At 45.3% G+C, this 15018-nt stretch overlaps 1 protein-coding gene across 6 annotated transcripts in view; it reads right to left on the bottom strand.

Moving 5' to 3' along the window:
• SYCP1 (synaptonemal complex protein 1) overlaps positions 1-15018 on the bottom strand; it is a 94226-nt gene that overhangs the window by 71261 nt on the left and 7947 nt on the right. For all 6 annotated transcript variants that reach the window (XM_036494674.2, XM_004581883.4, XM_058660094.1 and 3 more), the window contains exon 8: positions 2172-2230. In XM_036494674.2, the coding sequence (XP_036350567.2) occupies positions 2172-2230 (59 nt within the window). The remainder of the gene's footprint in view (positions 1-2171; positions 2231-15018) is intronic.

Raw genomic sequence — 15018 nt, 5'->3', positions numbered from 1 at the left:
CTGCTCTTCATGCACACCAGCAGGTGCTGTAGCCTAGTCAGCGCAATCACCAATCATTTACCAGCCTGTCCCAGTCCCCATTTTTGCAGTTGCTGACATGTGCTGTGGTTTAGTCTGGTCCATCCCACATGCCACCCAACTTTCACACACACCTGGGTGTTGTGGCTTAGCTTAGTCTGCCCAGCCTCTAGACCTGGCCCACATGTATGCGAACAGGTACTGCTGTTTTGTCCAACCTGGTCTGCCCCTAATGGGCACTCATGCTCACTAGTGGTAGTTGAAGCCTAGTAGGGAAGTGCTCACAGTTCCCCTACCACGGACCAATCCCAGCCCTGGATCGTGCGTCTGCCAGGGGGTACTGCAGTCCAGCATGACATGACTTTCACCCAGCACCTGCCAGTGAATGCTGTGGTAAAGCCCAGCTAACCTGCACCTACCTACTCTTTTATATGCACCAGCCCAGTCCTTCCACAGGTCTAGCCCATATGCCGGCCTACAGGTGCTGCAGCCCTGCCCGGCTGGGGTCGCCCCCACTCCAAGCTCTTACACTTACCAATGGAAGTAGCAGCTAGCAGGCAAGTCCCTGAAGTTCCTCCACCAGGCCCACTCCCTGCCCTGGGTCTTGTGCATGCTGGTGGGTGCTACAGCCTAGGTCTGATTTGCCTGCCCCCTGTCCTACCTCATAATAGCAGGTGCAGTAGCCTAGCCCAGCCTGGCCAGCCTCCAGTCCCAGCCCTCATGTGAACCTGCAGGCATTGTGGTCCAGCCTGACCTGGCCTGGCCTGGTCTGGCCTGGCCTACATCTCTTATGGCTCTCACTCATGTCAGTGGGTTCTGCAGACTGGCCCAGCTTGATCTACCCCCAAAGCCAGCTTACTCATATGCTGATAGGTACTGTAGTCCAGATCAATCTAAGCTGCCCACAACCCTGACTCTTGCGCTCACCAGCAGGAACTATGGCCTAGCACAAGAGTTCCCCTGTTGGGCCCACTCCTAGCCAAGGATCTTAAACATATGTGATGGTGAATTCACGGCCCAGCCTGGCATGGTCTACCTCAGTCTCATCACTCACTGGCAGGTACCATGGCCCTGTCTAATCAGCCTGTACCCACTGCAGTTCTTGCTGGTGGGTGCAATAGCCCAGCCCTGCCTGGCCAATACCAAGACCTAGCTCTCTTTCAGACCGGTGGGAGCTGCAGCCTAACCTAGACCAGCCTGTACCCACTGTGGCTCTCGTGAGCAATAGTGGGTGCTGGGGCCTAGCCCAGTCTGGTCCATTCCTGGACCCAGCCCACATGAATGCCAAGGGGTTCTGAAACCATGTTCAGTCCAGTTCCACCTCCTACTCCAGTTCTGACACTCACCAGTCAGAGCTGCAGCCTAGTAGACAAGTCCCCAAAGTTCCCCCTCCAAGACCCATATTACATATGGGAGCACCTGGTTCAAGTCCTGTCTTCTCTGCTTTTGATCCAGTTACCTGCAGATGTACACACTGGAATGCAGATGATATATCAACTACTTGGAAACATAATAAGGAACTCAATCGAAACCCAAATTGAGCTCCAGGCTCCTGGCTTCAGCCTGACCCAGCCCCTACTGTTGCAGGCACTTGAGGAGTGAACTAGCAGATGGGAGATCAATTTCTCTCTCTTGCCACCACCACCAATTCCCTCTCCATTTTTTAATAAAATGAAAGGTTTTATTTAAAAAAAAAAATACTACTACATTTTAAAAATCACCAACAGGAGGCAGGCTGTTAGGATGTCAGTTTGAATACCTGCATCCCATGTCAATGTGCCTGGATTCAAATGTCAGTTCTGTCCTGATTCCAGATTCCTGCTAATACAAACCATGAAAGGCAACAAAGTGATGGTTCAAATAGTTGCCTTCCTGTCACTCATATAGGAAAGCTGAATTGAGTTCCCACTATAGCCTGGCAACTACTAAAAGCATTTAGAGGGTGAAATTACCAGTGGGAGATCTTAATCTCTCTTTCTTTTCAAATAGGTAAGAAACAATAATATTCATATTACAGGACTTTGTTGGTTCAAACAAACATAACAAATGATGAATACCCATTTCAGAAACAACAGCTGGGGACATCTTTGTATCAATCATTGCACTCACCTTAGAAATTCTTTAACATACTCAAATTTTCTTTTAACTCTTACCTCAATATTATTATTTAGATCCATATAAGCTTGTCTTGTTTCTTCCCGCTCATATTCATCTATAATTTAAAATTTCAAAATTAAATAACAACAAACTTAAACAAAATTAAATTTTAAAACAACAAACGCCAACTACATAACTCTAAAAATGCCTCAGGAAGACATTAAAATATTTCAAATTCTGTATTAACCAGGATATTGAAATATCTAATTGAGTACTGAGTTTCAAAACAGTGGGCTAGTGATATGGCTAAGTGATTTAATCAGCACCTGCAGTGCTAGCATCCCATATAGGCACTGGCTCAAGCCACAGCTGTTTCACTTCTGATCCAGTTCCCTGCCAGTATGCCTAGGAAAGTAGCAGAAGATTGCCCAAGTGCTTGGGCCTCCTGCCACCCACATAGGAGACATAAATAAAGCTCTGTACTCCTGGCCATTTTGGAGAATAAACCAGCAGATGCAAGATGTCTGTCTCTTCCTCTCCTACACTCTTCTTTGTGTAACTCTACCTTTCAAATAAACAAATTAATCCGTTAACTTTTATTTATTTTTCATTTGAAAGGCAGATTTTACAGAGAGAGAAGGAGAGACAGAAAGAGAAAGACATATTTCATCTACTGGGTCACTCCCTAAATGGCTACAACAGCTGGAACCAAGTGGATCCAAACCCAGGAGCCAAGAGATTCCTCCAGGTCTCCCACATGGCAGATGGGCCCAAGGCCTTGACCCTTTCTCTGCCACTTCCCCAAGTCACAAACAGGAAGCTGGATTGGAAGTGAAGCAGCCAGAATACAAGCTGGCATCCATAGGCATACCAGCAACATACGCAGAGGATTAGCCTGATAAACCATTATGCCAGCTCCCAACAAATATATCATTTTTAAAAAACAGTACCAAAATAGGTTTGGGTTCTGTATGGTGTGAAATAAACTTGTAAGTCACTACTGCATCCTACCAACATACTGAACAAAATCAAAAACATGTAACTATTCTTATATTAATAAAAGAAATGAGTTAAGAATAACTGCTACCTAAAACTGAAGAGACAGGTAAATACAAAGAGAATCACAATCTACTAGTACAAAAACATGTAACAGAAAATTTTGTGGAAATCAGAGCCAAGGTAAGAAAACTTTAACAATAATTGACAGACTGCTGTAAACTCAGTATGAAAAAAACTGAGAGATTAAAAACTTCAAGGGGATGCCTTGCTATCTGACACCCTCTACCAACATGCACCTACAAATCCCTCAGCAGTAACTGAACAGACACTGGCACCTTGCTCTAGAATTCTAGAACTGCAGCTGCTGAAACTTTCTAGAGTCGGGACTATGGAAGGCAGAGGGAGAAATAGAAAACTTACCCATTTATATCTCACTAAGAAAGACATATGGTCACCCTTGGTAGTAACTGCCATGAAAAGGTTACTGTCCTCAATAAAATCTGAGTTATATGCTGTCATGCTACTATTAACATACCATACAAAGAAACTATAACAATTTCAATTCCAACTTAAAAGAATTATCAATACATAGAAAAGACTCTTGCTTCTAAGTTAATAAATGAGATGACCAGGACTTTAATTACAGTTTATAAAAAAAAACAAACAAACAAACAAAAAAAAACCTCTTGGGCCTGGCATGGTACCCCAGTGGCTAAAGTCCTTGCCTTGCATGTATCAGGATCCCATGTGGGCGCTGGTTTGTGTCCCAGCGGCTCCACTTCCCATTCAGCTTGCTGCCTGTGGCCTGGGAAAGCAGCAGAGAGTAGCCCAAAGCTCCTCACATGGGAGGCCTGGAGCAAGCTCCTGGCTCCTAGCATTGGCTTGGCTCAGCTCCAGCCGTTCCAGCCACTTGGGAAGTGAATCAGTGGATGGAAGATCTTTCCATCTCTCCTGCTCTCTGTGAATTTATTCAAAAAAAAAAATAAATCTCTAAAAGACTCCTACATATTTTACTAGCTCTGGCACGAATCCACATAACTTCTAGATTTTCAATGATACCAAGGTCTAATATCAGTTTTTTTAAAATGAATTTGGGGGCTGCAGGAGGGAGCATCTTGCTCGGATCCTGATCCCAGCCACCATGTGCTCATGATGAGCTGGGCCCGGGCCTACCTGGATTCGGGGGCTGCTTCCTTTCAAGGTGAGTACACCGAGGGGGGGTTTTCCAGGACTGGGTGAGTCCGGGGGCCACCCACCGCCCTCATTGGGCGGTGGACGGGATTGGAGTGGGGCACGACCTTGGGCCCGGGAGGCTGCTGGTGCCTGATCTCAGCCACCATGTGCTCATGATGAGCTGGGCCCGGGCAGCCAGTGCCCCATTTGGCGCCAGGCTGTGCCTGCTGGCCGTCAAGCCGGGGAGCTCTGGGGTATTGGTTGTCCAAATCACTGCTTAGGTAGCTCCAGGCTGATCCCACTGTTTCCGGGATCTGGGTCAATCCTAGAGATTCCCAATGCCAGTAACTCTTCCTTTGAAGAACTTCTAATCACTTAACAATGCTGGGGTATGAACACCTATCATGCAAAAGATAAGGCTCAGGGCTTGTCTAGCAGGATATTGTTTTGCCTGACATGATGATGGTTCAGGAGACTGGTCACATTAGGCAGGGCCATAATATTAACTAGCACTCTAGAATCTATCCTGGGGTAGATTCTGTGCAGGATGTGTGGACCACACCCTGTAGAAAGTTTAGCCCCACTGGTAAACCTAAAAGTTTGGGTGGTTATGGACTAAGCTAGGTGTGACCAAGGAGCCTGCCATCAATCACAGGTAAAGGGACCCGCAACAGTCTGGACTGGGCAAGGCAGCAGCACCCCAATGTGCATCCTGAATAGGGTGTGGGGTGGGCCGGGCTGCAACATTCACCAGCTCATACAAGGCCAAATGGAAGGCCAGAGTATGCCGGGCACTGGCCTAAAACCCAATGGCATGTATGTGAACTGGGTCTAGGAGTGGATCAAGTGGAGGAACTTGGGAAACTGCTTTGGCAAGTCATAGCTCTCGCTGGTGAACACGTCGTCCAGATCTGGGGGTCGGACAAGCAGGGCATAGTAGCTCCAAAATGTGTAAATTGGTCATGGAAAGGAATGTACTGGGCAGGACTGAGCAAACCTTAGCCTACAAGCAAAACTAGAAACCAGCATGGAGCACAGGTCATACCGAGCTAGGCTCTTGTACCCACTGGTCCTCAGAGCAACCACAGGCAGGTGCGTGATTTACGGCTACAAACAGGCCCAATTGGGGAGGTAAAAGGACACCCTAACTGGGTTGAGGTTCCCACCAAGGGGCGCGTGGGCTGGAATGGGGGCTGCATTCTATCTAGGAAACAGCTGTAGTCACCCGAGGCACTAGTGTGGGCTGGGATTGGATGCACCAGGCCAGTTCAGACCCCAACACCATCTGATGTCATGGAGAACCAGGGTAGATGTGGGATGGACTAGGCTGGGTCTCAATCCCCTACTGAGCCATGTGTGAGCTGTATGTGGGTATGGACGAGCCATGGCTGGGCTGAAACATCCAACAACAAGAACCAGAATGGGGTGAAAGCCAGCCAGGAAAAGCCACTGTTCCTGCTAGGACAGGAGGTGAACTGAGTAGGGTTGGCTCAAGGACCCCCTGGTATGCGCAAAATCTGGCATTGGGAGGGGTTCTGATGGAGGAGCCTGGGCAACTCCTCTGGCAGGACACAGTCCCTGCAGGTAAGCGCAAGAAGCATGATAGGAAACAGCCCAGAATAGGCCATGGAAAGTTTCCCACTGGCACACATTCAGCATGGGTCAGGGGCAGACCAGGCTGAATCAGTTCATGTCATCCACTGGCAAATCCGAACACCAGAACAGAGTGTGGGTTGAGCCGGGTTTGGTCGCGACAAAACCAGCACACATTATGGAATGCCAGGGTGAGGTTGCCTGTACTGGATTTGACTGCAGCACCCAACCAGCACACGTGAGATCCAGGAAGGGAGGGGCAGAACCGGCAGGGGAATTAAGGGGCTGGTCCCCTCGCCGGACAGCTACTCCCACTGGAAAGCGTGGGCTGGGATGGGGACAGACCAGACTAAGCAAGGCTGCAACAGCTGTGCGCTGCATGTGGACTAGATCAGGGAAAAGCCAGGCTGGGCTGATTATTCCTGTGGGTGCAAGCATAAATTAGAGTGGGTGAGGGATGTTTGGGCTTAGCCGCAGCATCAGCTGGCAGAAGCTGGCACTGGGGACTAATTCTGTCAAGTCAAATCACAGAACCACCTAAAGAGTGCATAAACTGGGACTGAGAGAGACCTGGGAGGGAAAAAGTGAGTTCCCCCTTCTTGGGTCACTAGTCCCGTGCGAGGGCATGAAAATTAGGATGGGGGCTGAGGTGGCTAGACAGAGAGGCACTCAACAACATCCGGGAGGGCTGGATGGTTGAGTTAGTTAGATGGAACTAAGCTTTAATACCCATTGACAAGTACAAGAGCCAAATGGGATGGGGACAGAATGGTCTACTGCTACACATACTGGCAAATCAGGGTAGGGGTCGAGCCTGGTGGGGGTTATTGTGGGTTGCCCCTACTAGGCTGTAGCTCCCACTGGTTGATGTAAGGGCCGAGTATGTGCTGGGCAGAACCAGACTGGACTGCGACACCCATTGGTTCCAGTGCAACTCGGGACTGAAAACAGAACCAACCCAGCAATTGCAACCACCAGCTGATCGGGGTGATGGACTGTGCCGGGCCCTGTGCTTGCTAGAACATACAAGAATCTAGTCTGGGAATACCTCAAAGTTTCTTTGGAGATCTCCCCAATCGAACTGCTGGACTCAAAACTCTAACCAAGAAAAGACAGAAGATAGAACAGGTCAATCATTCATCTCAGCTATATGTTGGCAGTGAAATATGGGCAAACAGAGACTTTATGATGGACTGTGTCAATCAGTGGACGACCTCATCGAGCGAAACTGGCAGTGATTCATAACTGGAGAACTATTAAAACCACTTGAGCAAATATCTCAGAGCATGCCCCACATCCGGGACTTGGGGTGGGCGGGAAACCGGGTGGGGCTTCTTTCTCAATATCCTCGTTTACCTCAGATACATAATGGAAACAATATGGACATAATAGTATTACCCACTTCCCTATACCCCCTCCACCTTTTTTTATTAACCGTAATTAACTATGTAAAGATTGTCAACAACAATACAATAAAATAAATTAAAAAAATAAAATAAATTGAATTGAATGAACAACATATAATCCCACATCACAATGCACAGGAAGCTCACAAAAAGATAAACTGCCTCTTCCCTAACTGATTTGCTGATTAGATCACTAGCATAACTACAGAGAAGCTCATCATCAGTAATTATGATATGGACACAGTTTGTTTGGGTGCCATACTTTCTCAGATTAAAGATATTACACTGCCCGGCGATGTGGCCTTGCAGCTAAAGTCCTCGCCTTGTACGCACCGGGATCCCATATGGGTGCTGGTTCTAATCCCGGCAGCTCCACTTCCCATCCAGTTCCCTGCTTGTGGCCTGGGAGAGCAGTTGAGGACGGCCGAAAGCTTTGAGACCCTGCACCCACGTGGGAGACCTGGAAGAGGTTCCTGGTTCCTGGGTTCGGATCGGTGCGCACCTGCCCATTGCAGCTCACTTGGGTAGTGAATCATCGGACGGAAGATCTTCCTCTCTGTCTCTCCTCCTCTCTGTATATCTGACTTTGTAATGAAAATAAATAAATCTTAAAAAAAAGATATTACTGAAATTATAAGTCAGACCTTTTGGAAGGCATAAGATTGTATCGAATCACACAGCTCTAGCCATTGCATCCATTTGAGAATTGAACCAGCAGATGAAAGATATTTCCTTCTGTCTCTTTCCCTCTGTGTCTGTTACCTTCTCTTTCCCTCATTGACTCTCCATTTCCCCCTTTGCAAACCTTTCATATAAAAAACATTTTAACTATCACTAATCATGCCTTAATTTTAACAATGACAAAACAATTTAGTGATCTAAGTGCTTGTTACTGATATGAATTTTCTACATGAAATCAGTAAAAATGAGGCTCATTTTCTCATACAAAATAGGCAACTATATCTACTCTACTGTGTAATTTCATGTTAATCCTGATAGTTTACCAAATTCAAGAAAAATGAATGTTGTTGATTTAGTACACAATATAATATATAACATATTATATATTATTTTAGTTGCTTCTACTTGCCTGCTTAAAGACTTGGACACAATATTCACAATTTTTAAAGGTTTATTTATTTGTATTGGAAAGGCATATTTACAGAGAGGAGCCACAGAGAAAAAGATCTTCCTTCTGCTGGTTCCTCAAGTGGCCGCAATGGCCAGACCTGAGCCAAGCCAAAGCCAGAAGCCAGGAGCTTTTTCGGGTGTCCATGTGAGTGCAAGGTCCCGAGGTTTTGGGCCATCTTCTACGGCTTTCCCAGGCCACAATCAGGAAGCTAGATGGGAAGTGGAGCAGCTGGGATATGAACCAGTCTCCATATGGGATACTGGTCCATGGGTGAGGAGAACTTTAACCACTAGGCTACTGCGCCAAGCCCAATTGTTCACAATTTTAAAAGAGAGAGAGAGAAAAAAGATTGATCCAGGGAGACCCAATATTTGAAGGGCCAACACTCATGCAATTATTATCAGGTTCACAGAGTAAAGACTGGAATAATATTCCTTATATTTCTCACAGGGGATAAAGAAAGGAACCATCCTAAAATACACCAATGAATCCACTTCTTATTAAGGCTTGTTTTTTTTTTTAAGATTTGTTTTTATTGCAAAGTCAGATATACAGAGAGGAAGATCTTCTGTCCAATAATTTACTCCCCAAGTGGCTGCAACATCCAGAGCTGAGCCGATCCGAAGCAAGCAGCCAGGAGCTCTTCCAGGTCTCCTACACGGGTGCAGGGTCCCAAGGCAGGGAGCAGGATAGGAACAGGGCAGCCGGGTATAGAATTGGTGCCCATATGGGATCCAGGCACATTCAAGGTGAGGACTTCAGCGGCTAGGTCATCGCGCTGGGCCCAAAGCTTGTTATTTTAAGAACTTAAACCAAAGAGCAGTCAGCTAAGATTTTATCAGAGACTATCTGACCTGGGGGGAGGGAAATGATGCAACTCCAGCCTATCTCACTTGAGAGGTGAGAGGATGCTGAGAAGTAACTGTAAAGTCACAGTTAAGAGAAGAGACTGCCAAAATACTGAGATGTCTACAGAACATGACCTCTCACGATACCACAGCACTAATAAGAGCTTGTTTTCAGCAGTTCCTATCATGTCCAGCAATTTAAAAAAATATAATGCATACTAAAAAACTATACACACACAATTTAATAACATGGAGTAAGAATCAGAACTAGATTAAAATACAGCATTGATGTTGCACTGTACAAACATAAATTTGGGCCCGGGGCAATAGCCTAGCAGTTAAAATCCTCGCATTGAAAGTGAAGACTTTATGGGCACCCGTTCTAATCCCAGCAGCCCTGCTTCCCATCCAGCTCCCTGCTTGTGGCCTGGGAGAGCAGTCAATGATGGCCCAAAATCTTGGGACCCTATACCCATGTGGAAGATCTGGAAGAAGTTCCTGGCTCCTGGCTTCAGATCAGCGCAATTCCAGTTGTTGCGGCCACTTGGGGAGTGAATCAACGGATGGAAGATCTTCCTCCCTATCTCTCCTCCTCTCTGTATATCTGACTTTGCAATAAAAACAAATAAATCTTTAAAAAAACCATAAATTTAAAATTACTGTGAGGGTCACTATGTGATATGGTGGGTTAAAGTCACCAATTGCAATACCAGCATCCTATATGGGCAATGGTTTGTGTCCCAACTGCTCCACTTCCGATCCAACTCCTTCCTAATGGCCTAGGAAAAGCAATGGAAAGTGGCCAAAGTCCTTGGGTCCCTGCACTCATGTAGGTGACCCAGGCAAAGCTCCTGGCTTCTACCTGGCTCAGCCCTGGCTGCTGTAGCCATTCAATCAACCCAGGAATAGAGAATTTCTCCACTCTGCCTGTTTCTGTTTCTCTCCAACTGCCTTTCAAATAATAAATCTTTATATTTTTTTTACAAAAGAAGTAAAACAATTATGATGATTATGTTAATGTCCTTAACATAATCATCAACAGATGGGCAATGGAAGTAGAGAGATGAAAATTCTCTTTAAAATGTCACAAATAAAAACCTCTAGCAAGACTGAAGGACTAACTGGTAGAGTAGACATAGCCAAGGAAGAATTTTCTTGAGCTCTAGGACTCAATAGAAGCCTCCAGAATTGAAGGCTAGCTGATGCAAGATAGTTCTGTGGCTCACATGCTCTCTCCCTCCCTCTCTCTCCTCTCTCTTTTTCCATCTGTCTTTCAAATACATATTTAATACAAAGAATAAAAACCGAGGAAGAGGGAAAGAAGGAGGAGAACAGGAAGGAGTAGAGGGAAGAGGAAGAGGAGATAGAGAAGAAAGGAGTCACTGAAGTGACTCAGTTGGGTAAGTCTTCCACCTGTGGCACTGGCATCCCATAGGCGTGTCATTTCATGTCCCACTTCCCATCCAGCTCCCTCCTTATGGCATAGGAAAGCAGAATAGGATGACTCAAGGCCTTGGGAACTAGCACCTGTGTGGGATACCCACAAGAAGCTCCTGGTTCTGGATCTACTCAGCTCCAGCCGTTGTGGCAATCTGGAGTGTGAGCCTGTTTCTCCTCGTTTAACTTGGTTTTTCAAGTAAAAATTCAAAAACTATATATATATCAAAGAAGGAGAAAGACAGAAAGGAGGAGAAAGACAGCTAGAGGGAAAAGGGACAGTCAATGTAGGATAAGCCATTGTATGGGACCCTAGCATCTGGGAAGCAGCAGGTGAAGGCACAAGTATTTGGGTCCCTGTCTTCCATATGGGAGGCCTTGAGAGTTCCTGGTTCCTGACTTCAGCCCGAACCATCCATGGCTGTTGGAGGCATTTGGGAATATGGACATCCTTCCCTCTCTTCCTCCCTCCCTTGAATTCATTCATTCTCTTTTTTTCTCACTCTACCAAATAAATAAACCTTTAAAAGAATTATTGGAACTTTAAACATTTTATGTATTCACTCATTTAAAAGGCAAAGGAGACAGAAAGAGACAGACAGAATGAAAGAGAACCATCCACTGGTTCACTCCCCAAATGCCCATAAGCCAGTTAGGCAGGCTGAAGCCAGGGGCCTGGAATTCCATCTGCATCTCCCATGGGGTAACTGGACTCAAGTACTTACACCACCATCTGTCACCTTGTCAGGTGCATTCACAGGAAGCTGGGTCAGGAGTAGAGAAGCCATGACGGGAACTGGTATTCCAGTATAGGATGCCACTGCTATAAAAGCAGTTACTCACTGAACTACAAAGCCAATCCCTAAAAATACATTTTAAGAAAAGTAAATTGAGGGCCCAGCATGATGGCCTAGCAGCTAAAGTCCTCACCTTGAACATGCCAGAATTCTATATGGGCACCAATTATAATCCTGGCAGCCAAGCTTACCATCCAGCTCCTGCTTGTGGCCTGGGAAAGCAGTCGAGGACAGCCCAGGGCCTTGGGATCCCGCACCCACGTGGGAGACCTGCAGGAGGCTCCTGGCTTTGGATTGGCTCAGCTCTGGCCATTGTGGCTACGTGGGGAATGAACCATCAGATGGAAGATCTTTCTCTTTATCTCTCCTCCTCTCTGCAAATCAGACTTTCCAATGAAAACAAATAAATCTTTAAAATAAAAAAGTTGAAAAGGGGAAGACTCAAATCTTATTTATAGAGAAGCAAAAATTAGACTAACATCCTACTTCTCAATCCATGCAAGCAAGAAAATGGAATGAAATAGTTAACGGATTGAGACAAAAAGGAACAAACATAGATTTCTGTAATCTGTGAAACTGTTCATCAAAAATGAAACAGAGGGACCCGGTGCAATAGCATAATGAGCATAAATCCTCGTCTTGATTGCACCGGGATCCCATATGGGCACCAGGTTTTTTTTTTAAAGATTTATTTTTATTACAAAGTCAGATATACAGAGAGGAGGAGAGGCAGAGAGGAAGATCTTCCATCCGATGATTCACTCCCCAAGTGACCACAATGGCCGGTGCTGAGCCGATCCGAAGCCGGGAGCCAGGAATTTCTTCCAGGTCTCCCACACGGGTGCAGGGTCCCAAAGCTTCGGGCTGTCCTCAACTACTTTCCCAGGCCACAAGCAGGAAGCTGGATGGGAAGTGGAGCTGCCGGGATTAGAACTGGCGCCCATATGGGATCCCAGGGCATTCAAGGTGAGGACTTTAGCTGCTAGGCCACGCTGCTGGGCCCTGGGCACCGGTTCTAATCCCAGCATCCCTTCTTTCCAACCAGTTCCCTGCCTGTGGCCTGAGTACGCAGTCGAGGACAGCCCAAAGTTTTGGGACCCTGCACCCGCGTGGGAGAACCGTAAGATAGTCCTGACTCATGGTTTTGGATTGGCTCAACTCCAGCCATTGCAGCTACTTCAGGAGTGAACCATCAGACAGAAGATCCACTCTGCCTCTCCTCCTCTCTGTATATCCGCCTTGCCAATAAAAAATTAAATAAATCTTTTTTAGAAAGTAAAACAGAATCAAGTGCAGCAACTAACATGCCACTTAGGATATCTACATTTCATATCAAAATGTCTGGATTTATTCCCAGTTTCACTTCAAATGCCAGATTCCTGCTAGTGGAGGAGACAGCAAATGACAGCTTAAGTACTGAGATCCCTGTCATCCACATGGCCGACTCAAATGGAATTCTGGGATACTGGCTTCAGCCCCATCTGCTCCAGCTATTGTGGACTTTTGGGAAGTAAATCAGCAGATTTAAGCTCTATCAATCTGTCTCTCTCTCCATCTCTGTATCTCTGCCTTTTGAATTAAAAAAAATCACTTAGCAAGTTATTTTGTGGATATCTACAAACTGATTCTGAAATTTAATGGGGAAGGACAAGCATCTAGCAATTAAAACATCTTACAACACCTGCATCCCATATTAACGTTTCTAGTTTTAAGTCCTGACTCTGCTCCTGATTCCAGTTTCCTTCTGATGTGTAACCTGGGAAGCAGCAGTTATTGTACCAAAGAAAACATGCCAGTGGCAAATAACCGCATGAAAAAAAATGTTCTTAGAGAGCTGGTGTTACGTCACTCTGGATTTAGATGCCACCAGACTCATTCCTGCATCCCATATTAGTCAGTCTGCTCTAGCTCTGATTCAGCTCTCTGTTAACATACCTGGGAAAACAGTGGAAGATGGCCCAGGTGCTTGGGTCCCTGACACCCATGTGGGAGACAAGGATAAAGTTCCAGGATCCTGGCTTCAGTCTGGTCCAGCACCAACCATTACAGCCATTTGGGAAGTGAACCCATGAATGGAAGTTCAATACATCACTCTGGCTCTCCCTCTAACTCTTTCAAATAAAATCAATCTTTAAAAAAGAAATGTTCTCCATCATATGTCATCAGAGAAATAGATTAAAACAATTAGATACCATTATATACCTTGCAGAATAGCTAAAAGTCAGAATATCAACAACACAAGATGCTTATAAGGGTACAGAGCAAGAAAAACTTTCACTTAAGTGGAAATGCAAAATGGTAGTCATTTTGGAAGACAATCAACAATTTCTTACACAGCTAAACTTATTCTTACAAGGTGATCAAGCAGTCACATTTTTTAGTATTTAGTCAAAGCAGTATAAAATTCATCTTCACACAAAAACTTATACATGGATGCCTTTACAAGACTATATCAAAAGTTCAGGGAAAATAAATAGAAAGGTAATATGTATTTTCAAAAAGTTTTCTGAAGTACTTCTGTAGCAGCCCCATCCATAATTTTCAAAACTCAGAAGTACTAAAATGTCCATCAGTAGTTTGATGTGTAAATAGCAGTCCACACAAATACTCCACTATTCAGCTTCAAAAATAAGTAAGCCTTTGGGCCCGGCGGCATAGCCTAGTGACTGAAGTCCTCGCCTTGAACGCGCCAGGATCCCATATGGGCGCCAGTTCTAATCCCGGCAGCTCCACTTCCCATCCAGCTCCCTGCTTGTGGCCTGGGAAAGCAGTTGAGGACGGCCCAAAGCTTTGGGACCTTGCACCCATGTGTGGGAGACCTGGAAGAGGTTCCTGGTTCCCGGCTTCGGATCGACTCAGCACCGGCCATTGTGGTCACTTGGGAGTGAATCATCGGATGGAAGATCTTCCTCTCTGCCTCTCCTCCTCTCTGTATATCTGACTTTGTAATAAAAATAAATAAATCTTTTAAAAAAATGTAAAAAAAAAAAAAGTAAGCCTCTAAGAAGAACCTTAATAATACTGCTAAGTGCAACAAACCAATCTAAAACAGTTACAAACTGTGTGATTCCAATTGCAACAACATTCTGGAAAGGGCCAAACGCTGGAAGCAATAAAAAGATAAAAGACTGGCAGAGACTGAAGGCAAGGATTTGAAATAAAAAGGCAGGAACAGTCACAACACAAAGGAGCTTTAGGGCAATTAAACTACTCTGTATTATAATGGTAAGCACAATCTTTCAAACCCATATAATACAAAACACAAAGAACAAAACATAAGTAAATCCGAACTTCAGCTCATGTAAGAAATCACAAAATTGTTTAAAAGAGTCTTCAAGCCTCCCAACCATCTCATCACTAACTTGTAGAAACAAAAACTAGATACAGGGGAAAAAAAGCAGCCTTGATTCTCTAGCCCAGGTTATTTTCCATGACAGATTCAATGTACTATCCTCCCACTCCAAGGAATTCCTCTATTTTGTGTTGCTAAGATGAAATACCTGAGAGTGGGTGTTTTA

Source organism: Ochotona princeps, chromosome 2, assembly GCF_030435755.1.
Source record: "Ochotona princeps isolate mOchPri1 chromosome 2, mOchPri1.hap1, whole genome shotgun sequence".
Classification (NCBI taxonomy): Eukaryota; Metazoa; Chordata; class Mammalia; order Lagomorpha; family Ochotonidae; genus Ochotona; species Ochotona princeps.
This window is presented reverse-complemented; position numbering and strand designations above follow the sequence as displayed.